Here is a 23,526-nt window from a genome sequence, read left to right on the forward strand (position 1 = left end):
TGGAATTTAACAAAAAAAATTTTTAAGCCTGATGAAACCTAAACAGAGCAAAGCTAATTAATGCACCTAACGCAATAAGTTTTTAGAAGCAAAAATTCGTCTTCTTTTTTTGCGGTTAATGAAATATGAGAGGAAGTAAGTGTTGAGAGACTAATAAGTGCTGACATATAATGGAGCTTTACTGAGCGAAGGCGAAGCCCTTCTTTCCAAATTCAAATTCAAAATATTTTTAACTAGCCGATGCCCGCGACTTCGCCCGCGTGGATTTAGGTTTTTTGAAATCCCGTGGGAACTCTTTGATTTTCCTAATTGCTGTGCTAAAAGTGCTAATTCAGGATATTATCTATCTCCATTCCGAATTTCAGCCAAATCCGTCCAGTAGTTTTTGCGTGAAGGAGTAACAAACATACTCACACACAAACACACACACACACACACACACACCCATACAAACTTTCGCCTTTATAATATTAGTGTGATCAATTAAACTTTTACAAGTGCTTTTGAATCGTTAAAATCATCTACCACTGGTTCGGAATGCCGTTACTACCGAGAAGAACCAGCAAGAAACTGCATGTGAATGCAGAAACAACTCTAAAAAAGTTGTTGAGTTTGTTCAAATAGTGTTATTGAAATTACTTGTCAATGATAACAGAACAGATAACTAAAAACCAAATTTTTAAAAGTAATGGTTTACTTGGTAACCAGAACTTCTGAAATGTTGTTGTTGTTGACTGGAGTTAAAAATGAAAAAGCCATGATGAATGGCATCTGTGGAGATGCCAAATTACCAACCTTAGTGCCCTTATACTAAAAGCGGTCCTAAGAAGTTTGGTGGGGGAAGCAGGCATGTTCCTGCAGAATTTGTCGACGGCGTGATCGACTCCATTCTTCGTGGCCTCGGCGTACCACTCGGAATTCTGGTTGGTGGAGTGCTTGTTGAACAGGATCAGGATAGCGAGTGCTACCCTGTAGAACACCTGGGGAAGGGAGAAGTTGGTCATTTTTAGTCAGAGATCTATAGAGCGCACTTTGACTTAGCTCTGACTTATACTGACTGACTGAGACTGCGTTATATCGCTGATATAAATCTGTCTCTTTTTAGTCTGAGCAAAGCGCTTAGCGCGAAGGTTGTGCGGGTGTGCGGGGCGTTCCTTCCCCGATTGCCATTCAACCTATCGCGTACTATACATTTAGTGGCAACTAGCGAGCGTCTTTTTATTTTAAGATTTTAAAACTAATAAAATTCCTGTAGTCGGCTAACTCCAAAAGATACTAATCAAGGGTATTTTGCCCACAACAATCTAGATCATTCTACCTTACATACCTTGATTCCTTCATGGAAGAAACAGTCGAGCACTCGCACCAGATGGGGGAAGGGAAGAGCGGCCAGGATCCACCATTGCCAGTCGGCGTAGATGCGCTCGGGGCCGATGGCGCCAGATAGCCGCGACAAATGCTGCGCGGCCGACTTCTGCAACCAAGGGGCGATGCTGTACGGTTTGATAATAACACTTACACCTTCTTTAGTCTAAACAGCGATATTGTACTAGGTTTGGTCAGGTCAATGATTTGACAGAGCTATGGCTTATATGCTATGTTTATGCCCATGACACAGTTTATTCCGGCGTTGCTTGAGGTCTTTTCATTTTAATGCTCAAGTATTAGAGGCGCCAGGATAACCTAACTGGTAATGTGTGGCACAGCTTTTAAAAATAAAAGATCTTTCTTTCTTTCAATGTATGAGGTTATGTACCAATCTCAAACCACAATTTTGCTGGATTGTCGATGGTAGAAAGTTTCATAGTTGTATTTATAAATCTATGGGATTTTCGGGTAGTCCAAGATTCAACAAAAGGTTAAACAAGACAAAATTTCGTCCAAATCAGATAATATTAAATTGTGAAAAGCGATTTAATACTACTCAATATTAAGTAGTCATCAAAATCTATATCCTACAAATGATCCAGAACTTGGTAAACATTTGAGGAACCAGCTAGGTTTCATAATTAGCCTCGGTATCGATTGACGTTGCACAAATCAAATATTTTTAGAATAGTTTATTAAACATCCATAACCTAGGTAAACAATTCTCGCAAACGCGATAGTCTGGTGTCATGCACACGTAATCAGTAGTATTTATTGTCGATAACAATATCTGGCAGCCAAGGACCAGAGGTTAGGAACCGGTCGCCATTATCGAATCTATAAATGCTTAACGCGTTGGGGTGAACGGCATCGTTCCGAATCGATCGAAACTAGCCATTTGCCTATTGGTTTACGTAAACAAACTAACAAACTATTGCTATAATCCATACTATTGACAATAAATTTTGTATCCTAAAACGTACAAGCTCAGGTAATTTAATGTACCTACTGAGAACGCATGTTTCGACGTCTACTTACATCGTCTCATTTCACCAAATATTGTGAATGCGGTATTGATTTCAAAGGTAACATCATAAAAAAAGCCTTATTATTACAATCTAGGAGTACGCGCGGCTTACGCAAATTTCAAACCCCTATTTTAAGTACCCCCTTGGGGTTGAATTTCCAAAAATCCTTTCTTTATAGATGTCTACGGCATAACAGATATCTGCATGGCCCTCAGCCATCGTCAGGAGTTTGAGCTGTGCGTTGATAGATCAGTCAATCCACCTTTTCCTTTATGTATGTATATATTTACATGATTGGGACAACGTACTGGGACAATTCATGGCTAAAAGTTTGGTTTCCCACACATATTAATCGTAATGCAAACAAATTACACATCTGGGGTACACGTTTCCAAATAAGTAATATTGTTAACTCAAAACTAAAACTAAAAAAAACTTTCAAAAGTCAGTAATTGTTGTGCAATCCACGTAGCTTTTCTTCAATTTCACCTGTAAACTTACTGTTATGCAATTATTCGCCATTATATTTACATTACATTATGAGTGCAATTTTCAAAAATAGCTGTTTTTATGATTTAAACAAAGACAAAGATAATGTAAATCTTATACTACTGTCATTTAATATTTTCATTGTACATAGTATCTTATCTAAGTTGAAATATGATGGCAATAAGTTCGCATTAAACTAAAAGACAATGGAATTCGACTGTACATAAAACACACATTGACTATTTTTTAAATCACTTTAGGCACACGCTTGACCGTAATCAATACACATGGAAAATGAAGATGTGGCCTCAGATGTAGTGTAGCCACGTTGCTTAACTTTCTCATAACAAAAATCGTCGTTTAAGTTCTAAAACCACCTAAGGTCAAAATTGCAACTTTACAGGAGTGAAAAACTTGCCGTTTTCAGAGGTTTGGGTTGTTGTGGAATATGGATACTGTGCAGTTGCTTTTTATTTAATAGTTTCTGTTGGACGTTTTCTTGTTTCTGATTTGCCGAAACGACGCGTCACTCGATTCTCTAGCGAATGTATCCAGTGTTAAAACCGCCAAAAATGACTTGGGAAATGGTCCTTCGAGCCGGATTCTCTTTTGTGAAACATATTTTGAATATTAACCACTACAGAAATGTTTTTGTATCAAGCTTAATAGAAAAACATAACTAATAAAACGCGTCGCGTGTTTGTAACGATATACGATACACGTGATAACGTTGTTTACGTCGAGGCGTTGTCACGCTATCCCCTTTTGCTTGGGTTCCAATAAACTGCCTTTTTGGCTATTTTGTAATTAGGTAAGTTCTTAATTCGCGTTTAAATCTTTAATATTATGATGACCTTGACTGATATAGATCCAAACATTACATAAACTTAGTGCGTGTTTAAAAGAAATTAAGGAGGAACTAAAATAGAAATACAATGCTCAAAAAGTACTCAAGTACTTATTCTTCTTAATTCTTTCTAATGCGACCCGAAAAATAGGAGCCAATAGTCCTTATTTCAAATTACTTAAATTTAAGAGTTATTGCTTAGGTGTTGAGTTTCTATGTTTTTGTTCTCATATAAAAGAAACTTTTTTCTAATCTTTTTAAATTTATTGAATCATTTTATTGTGTATTACAAAATATCAATATTTATAATAAAGTGGGAGTAGCATTACACATAAAAGAACCGGAAATCCATAAAATACCTTGACCACTAAAAAAGGATAATAATAAAACTATGTCTCGAAGACAACGGCATTCCACGTATATTATGGTCAAGTACCTAGCCGTTTTACAATATGAACAATGAAATTAAAAGTTTCGATTTCCTTATGAAAATAACCTGAGTGTCATATTAAGGCGATTGCGTACCATAATGGGACCGCTATGCACTAACACAATTTCTCAGTACTAAATTCTGCTTATTCTATTGAATCCGTGCGAATAAAATGCGAATAAAATCAGCACAGGTGCGCGACTTTTTGATGTCATTCGCACTTTCAATATAATGTATATATGATAAATGAACTATGACACTATGTCATGTAACAAGTGTAATTTAAAAATTTATAACACTCCCGACAAGTGAAGGTTACAGTAATAACTAGAAAAGAGCTGATAACTTTCAAACAGCTGAACCGATTTTCTTGGATTATAGCTAAGAACACTCTCGATCAAGCCACCTTTCAAACAAAAAAAACTAAATAAAAAATCGGTTCATTAGTTTAGGAGCTACGATGCCACAGACAGATACACGCGTCAAACTTATAACCCCCTCTTTTTGGGTCGGGGGTTAAAAAGTAGGCTACTCTTAAATTAAGGACTAGAATTGTGTTTTTGAGTTACACAGAGCAAGACCTTTCTCAAAAAAGCACTATAAAAAAAGATACGCCGTTCGCGTGTGGTGATCCCCCACATCTGTGGGGGATCACCTTTATCTAACCAATTACACGCGAGGCTCGGTTTTTACTACACGAAATTTACCTAAAGACCCCTGTTTTATACAACATAAAGATTATACGATAAGCGGCGCATTACGTGACGTTGCTTCGTAAAGAAAACAATTTATGCTAATGTGGAAGGGATATACAAACATTCAACGTGGTATTGATTATTTTAACCTTTCTTTGTTTTATAGGACTGTAATTTTAAATATTGAAATTGATGAAGACCTTAATCTTGAGCTAATCCTTAAAGGAGACTTAGGCCCGATTTTTCAATCGTCAAATAACTTTTACTGAACTAACTGTCGAAATGTCAAATTTATTCCTTTGTCAAAATTATTTGTCGATTATATGTAAAGTTATTTGTCGATTGAAAAATCGGCCCTTAGAATCTTAGTTCAAGCAATTACCAGTTGTGCAAAAGAAACTCATATACATATATGAGCCTTGAAAACATGCCACACTTTTTTTGGGTAGTCGTGTAAAATTAAAGAAGTAAAATTCAAGCTTACGGCATGTTTTTTTGCGATCTGCATGACTGTCTTCCACGTGACCTCGTTCAGCAGTTTGGTCTGTGTGATGAACATCTTCTCCTTGGACGCGACGAGGCTTGCCATGCAGTGGTAGCATTCCTCTTCTGTAAAGATGGAACGATACATTTTAAATAACCCATGATGTATCAGTCAGAAAAAATGGGGCAGAGATTACCTAATTTTACCAATTCGTTTAGTTACCACCCAATGGTAGTAACTAAACGAATTGGTACAAAATTAGCATATGTCACACCAAGTCTAATAAGAAAAGTATAGTCCGTTTTTCCTTAGTTTGTTTGAAAGATAAACAAATCGCAGACACCTTGAAGCAACGCGTAAGCGACGCGATTTGCTCGGCGCTTTAGAGCTTCTGGAGTTATGTTTTTCACTCGTATTGCGATTTCATTGTCAGTTTGCGGTAATAAGGTCGTATGGGCCGCATATAGTGACATCTCCTACGCATTTCAGCGAAAAGCTACCTACTTGTTTATTGCAAAACTAAGTATATTACCTATTTCATTCGAGAAACAAATTCTTTAGCCAGATTTTGACTATTTGAAGAACTAAGCCGATGGAAAGAATTAATCTGTTGGAGGGTAGAATCTCGCCAGCAACGCAATTGTCGCCAATGTAGGAGAGAGGAAGAAAGTACTAAGTGGTTATTTTAATGAAAAACTAAATTCAAGGATGACTTAAATTTAAAACCTAGATTAAAAATAGACTGGCTAAAATTGTAAAGGCAAAATGGTCACAGGGGACACAAAGAACATACTAGATTTCTTTTAATTTATATGCATGCACCTGCGAATCGTTCATTAAAATTTTAAAATGCATTAAAATAATGTCAGAAAAAACCCGCGAGCGCCAGTAAACTACTTCTTTATATTATTTATGATGGAAAGAGCTACGAGTAGGTATTTGTGTGAATATATTCCACGTTTTATGCATTTTAAAATAGTCGGCGTTCCTCATCAAAAATGATTATAATTCATTACATTATTTCCGCTTCCATTGACAGCCTCTGCTCTACTTCCAAACAAATTCATATAGATTTACGATTATTTAAATAAACTAGGTATATTTTTATGGTTCTTCAGAAATACTCAGCTATAAACTGAACCGCATCACTCTGACCTCGATGTCATAATCGTGTACACCGATTGTAATTCATTGCAAGTCGAAAATACGAACTGGGGCATGCATGGGATAAAAAGTCCATTTGGTAAGCGAATATCCAATTTCAATTCCCTGGCGCGTGAGATTGGCAAATTATACTGGAAGCGAAAGTCTAAATATCATTTTAAAGCTCAAGAGAGACTAGGCACATGGAAAATCGTGTTTTCGAAGGGTAATTTCGCCCGAATGGATGCAATTATTGCGTCAACTCATCGAGAACGCTTCCAATTCGAGCGCTGGATTCAATCTGGCTATACCTTGATTGCTACTTAGGTTTCCCAAACAATTCACGCGATAGCATTACTATTAAAAGCAGAACTAAGACCCTAGAGAGAATTTAATCGTTTCAAATTTCTCGAGCGCGAAATTGGAGTTGGAATAGAAAATGAAAACAACGGTTGAAAACATTTACAAGTTATTATAACTTTAACAACTTGGGAAATTGGGTTCTCGAAACCCAACATAAATTATTTAAAGAGATTCATTAAACATTATACATTCGCGAGCATTAAATAAATAGGTTAACAAGACTCAGAGGAGTGAGTGCTTACCGAGAGCTTCGTTAAATTGTATACTCATTATACGATGAAATATTTAACGAACGCTTTTACTCAGTTTCCTGCGAGAGAACTGTAATGCATCCTTATTATGCATACCAAATTGTTTTAACTTTATTTAATGGATAGGTAATTAATTAAACAGTTAATGATTTAGTAGGAATGTTTGAAGTAGCTACGGCCCCCTACTTTTGAAATAACTCATAATTGCATATTTGTAGGGTGCCGCACCTAAAAAGGAAAAAGGAACCCTTACAGGATCGCTTCGTTATCTGTCTGTTTGTCTGACTATCGTATCTGTGAAGAAACCTATTGGGTACTTCCCGTTGTCCTAGAATCATGAAAGGCAGGCAGGTTGGTCTCAAAGCACAAGTACAGGGAACAATCCGAAAACCATGAATTTGTGCTTACATCACAAAAAAAATAAAAAAAATGATAATTTTTGTACGATGGTACTTGGTAGGAACCCTTCGTGTGCGAATCTTGACTTTGATCTTGATGTTGACTTAACCGGTTTTTTTAATTAGTTCAATTTTTCTACCATCTCTAACTTTTCGGAGGTGCATTTTAAGCAATAAAACAATTCATTCTGACGGTGAAAGAATACACGGCATGCCTGAAATTCTCCAAATTGTTGTCAAGGGTATGTGAAGTTTGCCAGGCCATGCTGAGCCAGCTTGGTGGACGCCTTCACCCTTCTTATACCTAGTGCCTTCGTGCTTGATGGTAGGACAGCGATAGGTTTATATGATGTCATAAGAAAAAGGAGAAACAGAGGCTCACTGGCGCCCAACGTGGTACAATTTTTTGTAAGTTTAATCGGAATCAAATGATGTCTGAAGTTCTGAACACAATTCGGTCTGTCTGTTGAAATTTGAATGTTTGCTACTGACGCCCAACGTAGTATCACTTTTTGTAAATCATAAAAACTAAAATAGCTTAGCTTGTACGGAAACCATACCTACTAAGCAAAAAGTGCAATTCTTCGGATATCAAATGTAGGCTGAACAATTCTCTGTTTTGCGAATGCGTTTTGTTTGTGAACGTTTGCACATTGGCGCCCAACGCGGGGCCACTATATAATACAGCTTAGCACTGAAAACAGTTAATTACACACAGCTCTATGTTTTGAATATCTGGCACACGGGTAAATCGGATCAGCGGCAGGCAATTACGGGAAATGCAATTACCGCAGCAGCTCGTCGACAGCGCGTCTAAATTCCAATACGCCAAACTCAATCAGCGTTGACAAAGGCTCTTATTCGTAGCTAGGTGAGAATGATGTACCTATGTAGAGTGTTAATTTTTAACCCCCGACCCAAAAAGAGGGGTGTTATAAGTTTGACGTGTGTATCTGTGTATCTGTATGTCTGTGTATCTGTCTGTGGCACCGTAACGCCTAAAGTAATGAACCGATTTTAATTTAGTTTTTGTTTGAAAGGTGGCTTGATCGAGAGTGTTCTTAGCTATAATCCAAGAAAATCAGTTCAGCCGTTTGAAAGTTATCAGCTCTTTTCTAGTTACTGTAACCTTCACTTGTCGGGGGTGTTTTAAATTTTTAATTTATACTTGTGACCGTATTGGTTATACAGGGTGTAACCAGAAAACGGACGATTAATTTACTAAACTAATTATACTAAGCGGACGGAGTCACGGGCAAAAGCTATTTACTTGATACTTTCTCACTACTTATTTCATTTGGATAAAATAATGAGTCATAAAGTAAATAAGCCTTGTGCCTTCATGAAGTTTTCAGTGCCTCCGGGTGAACGTTCTATATAATCGTGGCATGTCGTAGTTGAAAACTGCTCATTTATTCATGACCGGGCGATACGCCACGCTCAGTTGAGAGTAGGGCTTGAGCTCCGGAATTCCGGTTTTGGGCGTAACTCCGGAGCTTTGAAAGATTACAGGTTCGTTTGTGAAACCGGGAGCTATCGTGAACATAACCGGAGTTTCAATTTTCATATTTTAGATAAAAGAACTCTTTTAGCGGTTTCATATACAGTACAGAATCTTAATAAATTGTAAATCTGAAATAGAGTAAAAATCATTTAATTTTGCCATGAGAAACAATAAATTAAAGAAAAAAGTTACCCTTTTATTTTTCTAAATGATTTGTCGTATTTCATGCTTAAGGTAATTGCTATTTGACAAATCGCAAAAATGCTGTACTTTGAAGTAAATTGTTTATTTTTCTAAAGCATTAACAGCTATTAAATACATGCAATTAAAAACTTCAGTTTGTGAAGATTATAAGGGCCTTTTTTAATTTAGTATACATTATCCCAATAATAAAAAAAAACAAGTTGAAAACAATTGCTGTTCGCAACTTGTTCTGTAAAAATTTTCTTTAACATCTTAATACTTTGAAGCCAACCTCCAGAAAATGATATGTTTAGGTTTAGCAATCAATTTGAACTGTTAGTTTTATACTAAATGTTTTTCATTTCTTAAATAATCTAAAACTAACCAAAAAACTTCCTGTGCTATTTATTTTCTTGCAGGCGCTCTATGGAATTCAGTGTCCACTGGACTGTCATGGCGGAAGGACTGTGCGCGTCATTTCGTCGCAAAATATTATTTAAAATGAATTTAAGCTTATTATTTTTGAATGAAAGTTGTGTTTATAATAGTTGAAAAATAAAATAGGGATTTTTTCATTTCTAAATGAAGCCTGCTTATATACTAAAATTTATTCGAAAGTTACGGTTTTACCAGGTAAATACTCGGAGGTTGTCATAGATTATGATGACAGATAGTAAGTGTTCTAAATAGGTATTATACCTATGTTTTTTAGGAGATAGCGCGCCTCGTTTCGGGCGCCGTGTTCCGAAATGGATTTCGTAGTAGTGCAAGTTTGGTGCAAGCCCCACATGACGGAGGGGTATGCGTCAGGCATTTCCTGTGTACAAAAAAAGACCTATATTTCGGATCCATTTTTCATCACTGACATCATGCACTATTCAAAGACTGGTCTTCAAGCATTGAGGAATTTTGGACGAGAGACATCTCGAAGGTTCCCGAAGGCTGCCTAACTGAGTTAGATTTGTCGGCTAGCTAGCTTTTTTTGAAATTGGACCTACTTAGCTGGATTGTGTGTTAGAGATTTCTTATGAGATATTATATGTACATAATATAACCATCATAAGGAAGCTCAGATTCATGCTGCGGGCAATGGGGAGAGCCTAAAGGTTGGAACGCCATTTCGGCGGCCGTGTTTCCTGCCATATATACCATAGATACCTGCAAGCCAAGAGTGAATAGGCATCTTCCAGGTAAGCGTGCTCCAACTTGGACCTCATCATTGCTTTCTTTAAAGCATGATTGTCGTCAAGCGCAAGCGCAAAGATTCAGGCGGCGCAAACCCGTAGCATGTGGAAGACCCTATTAAAGACCTATGTTCACTGTGGACGTCTGTCGGTTGATGTTGATGATTATGTCTTTAGTGCAAGTAGTTCAGTAGTTTCAGAGTTTATCGATAACAAACAAACAAACCTTTCCTCTTCATAATATATGTACTTAGTAGCGCAAACTTGGAAAAAATCTCGTGGAAACTCTTTGATTTTCCGAGATAAATGTCATTTTACCTGGCAGCCCTAATCAATTTTATCACTGATAATAATAACTAATTCATAACCGTTAAAACTAAGAGTCAAAATCTCGTTTTTCTAGTCGAGTTCCGTAGGCTCTTTGAACCCACCGCATTATTATCCCAAGAAAACCTACCATTAGATGTAGGAATAATGGAAAGAGGTCACAACCCTCAGCAATAAAGAATACAATGCGGAGAGAGATGTCACTCTCAAGGTCTTTAAATGTATCCATTCAAAAAACCACGTCGACTGGTTGCTCCGTTGCAGCGTGATTGAATATTAAACCAACATACACACTTTCGCATTTGAAATATGGCCAGTGATTATAAGAAACAGTTTAAATCTCTCTCTGCTCTCCGAGAGACGTTAGGCAAAGTGAACACGAATTATGACACTTCTGTGTTCTTATACAAGCTTAGGTCTCTCAATTTTGTCAATTAATGTCAAATTTCTTTCTCAGATCAAAACCTAGTAAGTGGTTTAAATTCAAGAGAAGTTTAGGCCGTAGTCTTCAACAAGAAACTCGGCGGTTGCTCTTTTCAAAGATTTGATATACAATATTAAATTGCTTAAAACGCACATAACTGAAAAGTTAGTAGTGCGTGATTCCAGGATCGAACCCCCGACCTTCGATTAGGAGGCGGACGTTCTAACCACTAGGCTATGACAGTTTTTAAATTAAAGGGGTTTAAATATTTTAGTGTGAAGACTGGCCTACACATTTATTCATTAGATGTGCATCACTTTCTTTTTTAGGGTTCCGTACCTCAAAATGAAAAACGGAGCTCTTAAAGGATCACTTTGTTGTCTGTCCATTTGTCCGTCCGTGCGTCAAGAAAACCTATACAGTACTTCCCGTTGATCTAGAATCACGAAATTTGTTCTCGGATTTATTCCTTTACTTGGGCTATGAGAGTTGAGACCTATCTACTTGCCCATAATTCTAGGTTAACGGGAAATACCCTATCGGTTTTCTTGACAGACACGACAGACGGACAGACGGACAGAAAGACAGACAACAAAGTGATCCTATAAGGGTCCCGTGTTTCCTTTTGAGATATGGAACCCTAAAAACATTATGTAAGTATGCAAAGTATTTCCCTTGCAAGCCATATTTAACAGTTGACATGTAGAGGTCATTGACTTTTCCTATCTTACTTTTAAGTTTTAATGCATCATTAAGTATTTACTGTTTTGACATGGTATTTAGATAATGGGTGATATTTATTTTATTTAATCTAATTCCTTTGAAAAACTTAGTAAGGCGCATTAATCTATAAAAAACCTAGCCAGTTCATAGACTTACTATGTTTTAAAATGGTCAAAGCGACTTACTAGCTTTTAATTTTACTTTAATGTGGGTGTCCTTACAATACAACGGGACATAGGCTTATGACATAAAACGATTTTCGGAAAAATGACATTTACTTTGTTTTGATATGGGGCGGTCGATATAATTAGGTACTAGGGTAAAGGCTCAAGTAAATGAACAGATTGGACGTTTTTACATGTATTAAGAGCTGGAATAAAAAACCGGCTGATATACCTTTTTTAAATATTTTCTTACAAATTCTTACACTTTTTTCAATTTCAATTTCAAAACCGTGTTCCGTTCAAACCGTTCAAAAGTGCGTGTGTGTGCGTCCATGTGTGTGTGTGAGTGTGTGTGAGTATATACTTGTCTGTATGTTTGTACGAGTGTTTGTTAGTGTGGTATTGCGTTGTATAACCACATGAGTAGCGAACAGAGTCAAAGCTTCATACAAGCGCGCTACGATAGGTACACTACTACAAGCTTGAGGCGCGTGTGTGCGTGAGCACAGGCGCTACGTCGCGTACGGAGAGAAATCGGTTTATACCGGCTCGGCCTGTGCTCAAGCTCAGGGGCTGCAGTACACGTCGCGCGTCGTGTTTTCATTTAATTTAATGTTAATGATAATAATTTAAATAGTGTTTAAAATCTATTTTCTTGAACTGTCATAGATTTTGTTCAAAATCAATATCTGAGGATCCCTAGGATCACAAAACAGGATATTGTTACCAAATTTAAAAAAATCGACGCCATTTTGAAATTCTTTGTTAATTGACCGATTTCGTTCAAAATCGATATTTAGAGCTCCCTGGGATCACAAAATAAGAAACTGTTACCAAAATTTAAAAAAGTCGACGCCATTTTGAAATTCTTTGTAAATAATTGACCGATTTCGTTCAAAATCGATATTTAGAGCTCCCTGGGATCACGAAATAAGAAACTGTTACCAAAATTTAAAAAAGTCGACGCCATTTTGAAATTCTTTGTTAATTGACCGATTTCGTTCAAAATCGATATTTAGAGCTCCCTGGGATCACGAAATAAGAAACTGTTACCAAAATTTAAAAAAGTCGACGCCATTTTGAAATTCTTTGTAAATTGACCGATTTCGTTCAAAATCGATATTTAGAGCTCCCTGGGATCACGAAATAAGAAACTGTTACCAAAATTTAAAAAAGTCGACGCCATTTTGAAATTCTTTGTTAATTGACCGATTTCGTTCAAAATCGATATTTAGAGCTCCCTGGGATCACGAAATAAGAAACTGTTACCAAAATTTAAAAAAGTCGACGCCATTTTGAAATTCTTTGTTAATTGACCGATTTCGTTCAAAATCGATATTTAGAGCTCCCTGGGATCACGAAATAAGAAACTGTTACCAAAATTTAAAAAAGTCGACGCCATTTTGAAATTCTTTGTTAATTGACCGATTTCGTTCAAAATCGATATTTAGAGCTCCCTGGGATCACGAAATAAGAAACTGTTACCAAAATTTAAAAAAGTCGACGCCATTTTGAAATTCTTTGTAAATTGACCGATTTCGTTCAAAATCGATATTTAGAGCTCCCTGGGATCACGAAATAAGAAACTGTTACCAAAATTTAAAAAAGTCGACGCCATTTTGAAATTCTTTGTAAATTGACCGATTTCGTTCAAAATCGATATTTAGAGCTCCCTGGGATCACGAAATAAGAAACTGTTACCAAAATTTAAAAAAGTCGACGCCATTTTGAAATTCTTTGTTAATTGACCGATTTCGTTCAAAATCGATATTTAGAGCTCCCTGCGATCACAAAATAAGAAACTGTTACCAAAATTTAAAAAAGTCGACGCCATTTTGAAATTCTTTGTTTATTGACCGATTTCGTTCAAAATCGATATTTAGAGCTCCCTGGGATCACGAAATAAGAAACTGTTACCAAAATTTAAAAAAGTCGACGCCATTTTGAAATTCTTTGTTAATTGACCGATTTCGTTCAAAATCGATATTTAGAGCTCCCTGCGATCACAAAATAAGAAACTGTTACCAAAATTTAAAAAAGTCGACGCCATTTTGAAATTCTTTGTTAATTGACCGATTTCGTTCAAAATCGATATTTAGAGCTCCCTGGGATCACAAAATAAGAAACTGTTACCAAAATTTAAAAAAGTCGACGCCATTTTGAAATTCTTTGTTAATTGACCGATTTTGTTCAAAATCGATATTTAGAGCTCGCTGGGATCACAAAATAGGAACCTGTAACCAAAATTTAAAAAAGTTGGCACCATTTATAATTCTTTCTAAATTGACTGATTTCGTTCAAAATCGATATTTAGATCTATCGATCGATATTTAAAGATCGATATTTAAACTAGGCAATCACAACAAAAACAAACTTTACCATCTTGTTGAACAAATAACTATTGTTAATTAAATTGTATCCTCCAGTGCCAGCCCTACCAAAATAGTTATAAATTTTGCTCGCTTCTTAGAAGCTTTGCCTCTGTTTGCTACTCTATGGTATAACACCATGTTAGTAAATCTTAGTATATTTTTAACCGACTTTAAAAAAAGGAAGAGGTTCTGAATTCGTTGGTATCTTTTTTTTTATGTATGTTTCCCGATTACTCAAAGACGCCTGGACCGATTTGGATTTTTTTTTTGTTTGATAGGGTATACTTTGCAAGTGGTCCCATATAAATTTGGTAAAGATCTGATGAATATCTTTGAAGATGGAGAACAGAACTCCTCAATGGATAAGAGCAAATTCAATTTTTTTTTAATGTATGTTCACCGATTGCTCAAAGACGCCTGGACCGATTTGGATTTTTTTTTTTTTTTTTGAAAAGCTAGGTATACTTTGCAGGTGGTCCCATATAAATTTGATGAAGTTCTGATGAATATCTTCTGAGATGGAAAACAGAACTCCTCAATGGATAAGAGCAAATTGCTCGCGATCAGTGTAATTGCTTAGTAAACAGTAGGGTTTTAGCTGGGCATGGCATATTATTATAGTACAGTGGGGCCACTAAAAATTTTGAAATAAAAAATTTTCAAAATAAAAATAAAACCGACTTCAAAAACCACAATAACTTAAATTATTTTTTACTTTTTAGTGTTTGTGATTTTGAAGTCGGTTTTATTTTTCTTTTGAATTTTTTTTATATTTATTCTGGTATTCTTCTTTCTTGGATATGGATCCCTCTTGGGTATCCCCATTTCTCTGTCTTTGGTACTATCAAGCTAATTTTCTCTCGCGATTTGCACAATAGCATTAGACCAACGCGTCTTCGGTCTACCTACCTGTCCTTCTTTCATCTGTAAAAATCGATACAATATGACCATTTGCATTTCAGTTTTAGGGCATGTCTCAAGGTGTCTGTAGGCTTTGTCTTTTTTCTTATGTCTTCAATTCTCACTTTGAATATTTTTTGCTTAATTTATGCACCTTGCCATCGCCCTTTAGCAAGTCACTATTTCTTTTTATATTCTTTGTCTGGACCCATGTTTGGCTGGCATAGGTAAGGCATGGCAGGATGCATGTATCTATAACGGATCTTTTAAGATGTACTGGGTAAGCTCCTTTCATTCTTTCCTTTTGTGCCCAGTAAAACAAGCATACTCGGGCTACTTTGAGAACCCATTAGCAGCTAACAGCAAGGCCTGGACTCCAATTTTTATATGTGGAAGCTGTATTTCCTCGTTGCGTTTATGAGCAAATAAGAATAGTTAACTACTTTTACTAAAAAAAAAATTTATAATTTGGCGCAAACCATCTAAACACCATGATGATTATTATTTCTGCGTTGTGAATATTACCAGAAGAAACAGCAAAAAAAATTGTTCCAAGCGGCTCTATTGTAACTTGCAGTCTGCAATTTGAACGATTCTGACTTCTGGTGATAAATCTGTACCTCAGCCCCAACCCAGTACCTCTAATCTACCATTTCAAGAACTTTCAGAAGGTAGTGACGATGTAGTGACTTTTTTACATCTCAACTTAGACCATTCAATCAAAATTATTTGGATCACTTAATGAGAGATCTTAGATTGTCTAAAAAGCATCAGAACATGTGGCTTCTCGGCTCAAAGGAACAAATCTGATAACATCAGACACTTGTGTTACGGTATATTATTCTCACTACTCTTAACACATTCAGTAGCTGATGTTGCACTTCCAGCGACTTGGATGCAACAAGGGCGTTAAGTTTCATTTTCTCTGTAGTCATTTGGACTGTTTTCCAGAAAATTTAGGTGACTTTCAAACTAAGATAACTATACCAAAGGGGATAATATCATATGAAAGGGCTCTATTATACATTCTAAAACAGGTTTTATTTATTATTATTATGTAAAATAGTTTTTGATTTATCGCGCAAAATGTAGAAAAAAATATACAATAAGTCAAAAACTGAAAATCTGACATTTTTTTTTAAATTCCAAGCCGAAAATATACTTAAGAATTTATTAATAGGAATCGAGAGTTTATGCACTAGATAGAGTTCGTTCATTCACTGAAATTCCCAGTTCATTTACTGGCAATTTATCCTTTTGTTAAATAAAATAATTTATAATAATTAATACCACGCATTTTTTTGCGTTTTTGATATTTAAATAATTTAAGAGTGTATACCTACTGTGTATAGACACAGATAAAAAAAAATATAAAAATTATATATAGAACGATTCTCATATATCTTAATTTTAGGTCAAAGTCAGGGTAGTCCTTATTCGTTCATTTACTGGATCTTTTACCCTCCTACGTCAAAATACTAAAAGTCCGCGTAAATTTCGCAGATTGAAATGTCTGCTTGATTAATTGTCAATAGAGGGTCATGACCATGTCAAAATTGCTAGTTTGAAGGGGAAATCGTCAATGTCATTCGCATAGGTTTTCCTCTTAACAGTCTTGAACATTCAACTTAAAGTGCCAGAAATATTCAAATCAATCAAACTCATTATACATATAATCACATTCAGTATTTACAATGAAGGTTCGAAACTCCGGAACTCCGGACTTGGAACGCTGAGCATCAAAACCTGACTCGGAGCTGAAAAATAGCAGTCCGATTTTCAAGCCCTAGTTGAGATGTCTTTGGTGGCGGCTGTTTTGCTATTTGCCCATTTATTTATTCATGAGGCCCGTTATGCGTCACAGATTGTAAACGTATTTTGAAATTGTCTTACAGATACTATATCAGCAATAAATATTGCACGTCGAACTTTAGAAAGAGATTTCTGACGTAGAGCGATGTCTCTCTCACTGATGATGACCTATGTGACGTTTCGTCTGTTTCAACGACAGAGACAACACTACGAAACGGTTATCTCTTTCTAAAGTTCGGCCCACTACCTGACCACAGGTTTTTTCTCAGAATGAGAAGGGTTTAGGCCTTAGTCCAGCACGCTAGCCAAATGCGGGTTATGGTTTTATTCTGGACTATTATGCACATTTAAAGCTTTCAGCTCTAAGGTTTGGAATAAGCGTTATTTAAGTTTTCACTAGCTGGTACCTGCGACATTGTCCGCGTGGATTTAAATTTCTGAAAATCCCGTAGCAATTTTTTTATTTTACCAAATAAAAAAGCATATGTCACTCCAGGTATTTTGGTTATTCATTATTGTATGTATTTCTAGATAAGATTAAGCCCTTTTACATCTTTTGCATTTTATTAAAGGCACCATTAAGAAACTTTCCTTAACAAGGTTAGGCTCTTACTGTCGCCTCCCCACGAGGCACAGTTTTTTATAGAGTTATATTGAAACTGGGAAAAGACGGTCTATGTCAGGTATATTTTCATGCAAAAAAATTTCGCTTACTAACGTTAGGCGAAATGTCTACAAGCAATACAAGTGTAAATTAAAAATTTATAACACCCCCGACGATCCAAAGTATCTAAGTTTTCCAAAACATCATTTTCAAATAAATAATTATGTATTTAGGCAACGTCCATCTTGACAGCTTGACATTTGTCTATTGACATAATATTATGAACCTAACGGATATCTAACCTTCTTTTCTACAAGAAAACTAGGAAAGAGCTGATAACTCTTAAACGGCTGAACCAATTTTTTTGGATTATAGCTAAGAACACTCTCGATCAAGCCACCTTTCAAACAAAAAAAAGTAAATTAAAATCGGTTCATTCGTTTAGGCGCTACGATGCCACAGACAGATACACAGACACACAGATACACACGTCAAACTTATAACACACCTCTTTTTGGGTCGGGGGTTAAAAAAGCATATGTCACTCCAGGTATTTTAGTTATTCATTATTGTATGTATTTCTAGATAAGATTAAGACCTTTTACAACTTTTGCATTTTATTTAAGGCACCATTAAGAAACTTTCCTTAACAAGGTTAGGCTCTTACTGTCGCCTCCCCACGAGGCACTTTTCGGCACAGCGGGTGCTGTAATTCTATTGAAACTGGGAAAAGACGGTCAATGTCAGGTATATTTTCAGGCAAAAAATTTCGCTTACTAACGTTAGGCGAAATGTCTACAAGCAATAAAACCATACATGCATAAGCCATATAGCAGACAAATTGCTGAAGAAATCGACTTGCAGCAATTTTAATGCAGTGCTAAGCTATGTTTGATTTGACTACCAGTCCGGCAAGTTTTATAGATAGTGGACACTAGCGGTTAGCATTAGCGGTTAATATTGATAAGTGCGTGTGAGAAAATAAATAGCTTTTCTATCATATCATTTAAAAGACACTCATAACCCCTAGAGATTAAGGCTCTGCCCACAAAAAGTACTCGGAATATATCTGAATTCACTTACAAGAATTAAATGCTATGTCCTTCATAATTACAAAAAAAAACGCTATGTAAAGCCCACCGGTCATTCAATTCTGTCTACCAATCTACGAAAAAATGCACGCAAAGAAATGTATCATATCACATTTAGATATTTTTAGACTTCATTATCTTTATCTATTCTTAAATTGAGATAACAATATCTGAAGTTTGAATATAGATAAGATACGAAGTAGGGCACGTGCGTGTTTTAACGAAAGCAATAGGGTCTTGGACTGTAGTAATAAAATGATGTGATGTTTTATATAGCGGTAGTGTATTGGGCTATGGTTTAGTATTTTTATGAAAAATATTTTAATTGAATTTGTAATTCAATATTTGGTTTAGGATCAACGTTTCACACCAAATACCACAGGTTTGTAACTCATTTCGTCTCCGGGCTAGAGACCTGTGGCACGCGTACAAACAGACAGACAAACAGACAGACAGACAGATAGACAGACAGACGCACGGACGGATGAACGGATGGACGGACAGACAGACAGACATACAGACGGAAGGACGGACGGACAGACATACAGAGGAACAGCAGAGCAACTTTAATAGGGCTCCGTCTGTACCCTTTGGGTACGGTATCCTAACAACCTACATCAACGCGGACCAAGTCGCGGGCTCTAGTCTGTCTACAATTTTAGTTTTTTAGTAGTAGATAAAAGAACATAGCTCCATACTTTAATGAGAGCTACATAATATTTATCATCATAATTTACAAACACTACGTTCTATCATACCTACCTGACATTTAACCTTTCTGCTTGCCGTGATAACAATATGATATTTATGCAAGTCTCCATAACTGGAGAGTCTATTTTAAATGCAAATGTGCACTCTATAAAAGATAAGAGCTTAGTTAAATCTGAATCTTAATAGTCGTAAGTTACTATGTTTTTCAATTTAAAAACTATAAGCGTATCTACAAAATATTTTTTCGTTATTATTGAAAAGCCGAAGAACATAAAACATTAAGAATACACGCATCATCGAGATGTGATTATTAAAATTATGAATCCGTCCACCCTGTCTTGTCCATTCATCGTTATCATCATTATCATTCAATAGACGTCCAAAGCTGGACATAGACCGTTTCTTGTAGGGACTTAGGAGATACGCCGCCCGAATCCAGCGGCTCTCTGCGACTCGTTTCATGTCTTCTGTCCACCTAGTGGGTGGTCTACAGCAAGGCATCGTCAAGGCCTAGATCCGTACGTAGTTGAAATCCCTCGGACACATACGAAGCGATTTGCTTCCTCGTTTCTAATCCGAATCGCTAGAATATGGAACGCCCTTCCGGCATCAGTTTTCCCTTCCACTTTTAACATGGGTGCCTTCAAGTCAAGAGTGAATAGGCAACTTCTAGGCAAGCGCGCTCCATCTTAGGCTGCATTATCACTTGCTGGCAGGTCTGATTGCAGCCAAGCGCTAGTCTGTTAATTAAAAAAAGTCTTCAGATTCTGCGCTTTCTGCAGCGAGATCACCATTGTAGCACCTTGGGACACCAATGTGCCCATTGCCACTTCAGCTTCACAACCCATAGAGCTATGTCACTTACTCTAGTCCTAATACACATCTCCTTTGCCTACATCATCTTTAGGTTGCCTGGTAGAGATTGCTCCCAGCAATAAGGCCGCCTTTGCACACAATTGTTTTTTTTTCTGTTTTCTTCTTACTGTGTTGTTATCCTTATATGTGTTTTTGTGTGCAATAAAGAGTTTCTATCTATCTATCTATCTACTCAGACCCTACTTGATCTCGTAGAGAAACTCCAAGCATAGCTCTCCCCACCGCCCGTTGAGTGTATAGTAGGTAAACTGTATGAATCCAAGTTATTATATTATTGACTTCTGTGTAGCTACAGATTACCGAGATTCGTCACTTTTTGATTTTGTCATAAAGAGGTACAATTTTTATGCAAATATTTTAGGCAAATTCGAGCGAGAAAATGGTCGCAAAACTCATAAAATGAGTTCTTTGTACCTATTCTATGTCTCCTTCGGGATAAGAGAATATGAAATATAAGGGAAATAGGGCACGCACAACGGCTATCCATTGCAAACTGTCGTCAGCCGCGCTTTATATCGCCCTTGCGTCCAATTTTCTGCGCTTCCAATGTGACGGGTAGGTACGTCGCCTTGGGGACTTATTATTTTTTGCCATTTTGCAATTCTCTTGTAAGAAAGAATAGAACTTATACAAAAATACAAGTCTGTCACATTTACAAGTCATGTCACTGTCACGGAAAATCACGACTGGGGTAGTGTATGGAATTCCTAATCTTATACCTTTGGCTGACAGGCAGTACCGGCTTCTCACGGAGCATGGTATTGCGGACGGATGTGGGCCAGCCCGCACCTACGCACTATGGGAAGAGTATCATCCGTGGTAGCGCAGACACATCATCATCGTCATCCGAGCCTTGTGCGCGGGCGGTGCTGTTATAATCCGCAAAATCACGCACCGTGGGAAGCCAGTATAATAGAAACTGTTCAAACGTGACAAATCTATTTTTTTTACTATTACCTACTTCTCTCCCACAGTACGAGTATGTGTAAGGTTTAACGAACGAGGTTTGAAACGTCGTTCTATCGGATTTCATTCCAAGCAAATCGTTCCTTGACCACTGATCAATATCGGTAAAGAAGGAAAATCTTACAATCGGTAACCCTTCGATACCTTTAAAGCCGCACAGCAATTTTAACGTATAAGCGTGGAATAACAGATAAACCGACCGGAAACATTGTTTCAACAAACAACGCCAGATATTTACAGCGATACTCTCCAAATGTTTACTAGACTATTCCTTGCAGATGTTCCAAAGTTTCCATTTAATCCGTATGAGGGTTGCCACCTCAATTAAAAAATAATAATAACTGTGGAATCAACTCGCATCGGCGGTGTCGCCACTAGATTACAACACGGGGTTATTCAAGAGGCGGACCAACAAATTCCTGAAAGGCTGGCAATGCACCAGCGGTACCTATGGTGCTGCAAATGTTCATTTTTGGAAACCCAAATCCACGCGGATGAAGCAGCGAGCATCATCCAGTAAGGCATAAACAACGAAGTTGGTACTTGGTACGGCAACTTCAGCTGTTGCAACATTTTACTTGTAAAGAATATTGATAACTGTTTCGTTAATTAAAAACAAATTTGCTCTATTCTAATCAAAAATAACTAAAACAGACTAAATAGTAAATAGTTTACTATAATTAAATATAGGAATCACAAGTAGGAATATAGGCAGCCCTAGTCTTGATAGCTCATAATAAAGCTAAGCATTTGGCATCGTCCAAGTAATCATTACATTAAAGTTATCTTAGTAAGTAATTTAATTTAGCATAATGTTGTAATTCATGGCGTAACATGAAATCTGCAAATTGTATTTTCAAGCTCCAAGAAACATAACATAGTAGGTAGGTATATGTAATGTGTCCGAGCACATATTATTATATTCATTTGATTATTATTAAAAAGCGCATTAGAAACCGTCATTAGAATCATCATTTCAACCACCGCGACCGATTAAATAGTCTGTAAACTCAACTAGGAAATTCCGGTTTTGGGGTAACTCCGGAGCTTCGAAGGATTACAGGTTCATAACATAACCGGAGTTTCGAATTTCATATTTTTAAAAGTCGAGATTTTTTGTGCTTACATATAGGTACAGTAGTATTAGGTGTCTTCATAATTTGTACATAATATGAAATAGAGTAAAACTTATCCATCGATAACTTATCCAATTTTATCGATCGAGTTGTAGGACGGCGATGACAAAACGCACGACTGTTAGAGAACTTGTAACAAAACGTCGAGGCTTTGAGGTCACTGGCAGGCGTCAAATGTTAGCACATTTGACGCAGGTGGCAGTATTTTTCTATGACTTTCCGTTACTGTAGCCTAATATTTGATATATCGTCGATTCAGAATCAAACCGGGAGTTCCCTCACTTTACTTCGCTGCCACTACTGAGAATGAATCTCTTCTCAGAATGAGAAGGGTTTTATTAACCATAGTCCACCATGCTGGACAAGTACGGATTGGCAGACATCACACAACACGAGAACATTATGAAGGATTCTCAGGCATGCAGGTTTACTCACGATTTTTTCCTTTACCGTTAAAGCAAGTGATATTTAATTGCTTAAAACATACTCGTACATAGCTCCGAAAAGTTGTATGCCCGGGATCGAACCTCCGATAAGGAAACTGTCACCTTAAAAACTAGGCTACAACCGCTTTTAGGAAGGTAGTTACAAAAATAAAAATCCACTATGCTCGTATCTACGCACGTATAGTACTTACCTAAACTATAAAGATAAAAACAAGGGCTCCAATGCATGTACAAACAAAATAAAATATAACTGCACATAATTATCTACTTATTAGCAATTGTTTACACTTTACATCATTTACATTATCGGTCGTAAAGTATTGACCGTAATGTTGTAAGAGAGACATAATATAAGAGAGCATAAATTCCGAAATATATTATACACCATTAATGAAAGCATTACGACATATTATATTATATTTATGGGCATTTATCTGATAACACGTACACCGGTCACGTGTGGTGTAAACAAAGACGAGGCAGTAAGTGATTGATTGCAACATAAAACTCTCATTGCGTTTATTGCGGTTAGTATGGCCGTATGGTGCTTTATGGCTGGTCCACACCCAGCGTTTTCATAGTTATACTTATACCTATAGGCTCCAAA

General features: G+C 36.6%; 1 protein-coding gene across 9 annotated transcripts in view; it reads right to left on the reverse strand.

The window, feature by feature from the left end:
• LOC123867647 (GTPase-activating protein skywalker) overlaps positions 1-23,526 on the reverse strand; it is a 116,022-nt gene that overhangs the window by 12,270 nt on the left and 80,226 nt on the right. For 7 of the 9 annotated variants that reach the window (XR_006796471.1, XM_045909804.1, XM_045909861.1 and 4 more), the window contains exons 5-7: positions 5,342-5,466; positions 1,328-1,474; positions 796-980 (exon numbers count right to left, since the gene is read on the reverse strand). Coding sequence is in view for 8 of the 9 variants with exons in the window: in XM_045909804.1 (XP_045765760.1) it covers positions 796-980; positions 1,328-1,474; positions 5,342-5,466 (457 nt within the window). In the remaining variant the exon portion in view is untranslated. The remainder of the gene's footprint in view (positions 1-795; positions 981-1,327; positions 1,475-5,341; positions 5,467-23,526) is intronic. The other 2 variants (XM_045909830.1, XM_045909848.1) reach the window with 1 other exon arrangement.

The sequence above is a fragment of the Maniola jurtina genome, chromosome 1, assembly GCF_905333055.1.
Source record: "Maniola jurtina chromosome 1, ilManJurt1.1, whole genome shotgun sequence".
Taxonomy (NCBI): Eukaryota; Metazoa; Arthropoda; class Insecta; order Lepidoptera; family Nymphalidae; genus Maniola; species Maniola jurtina.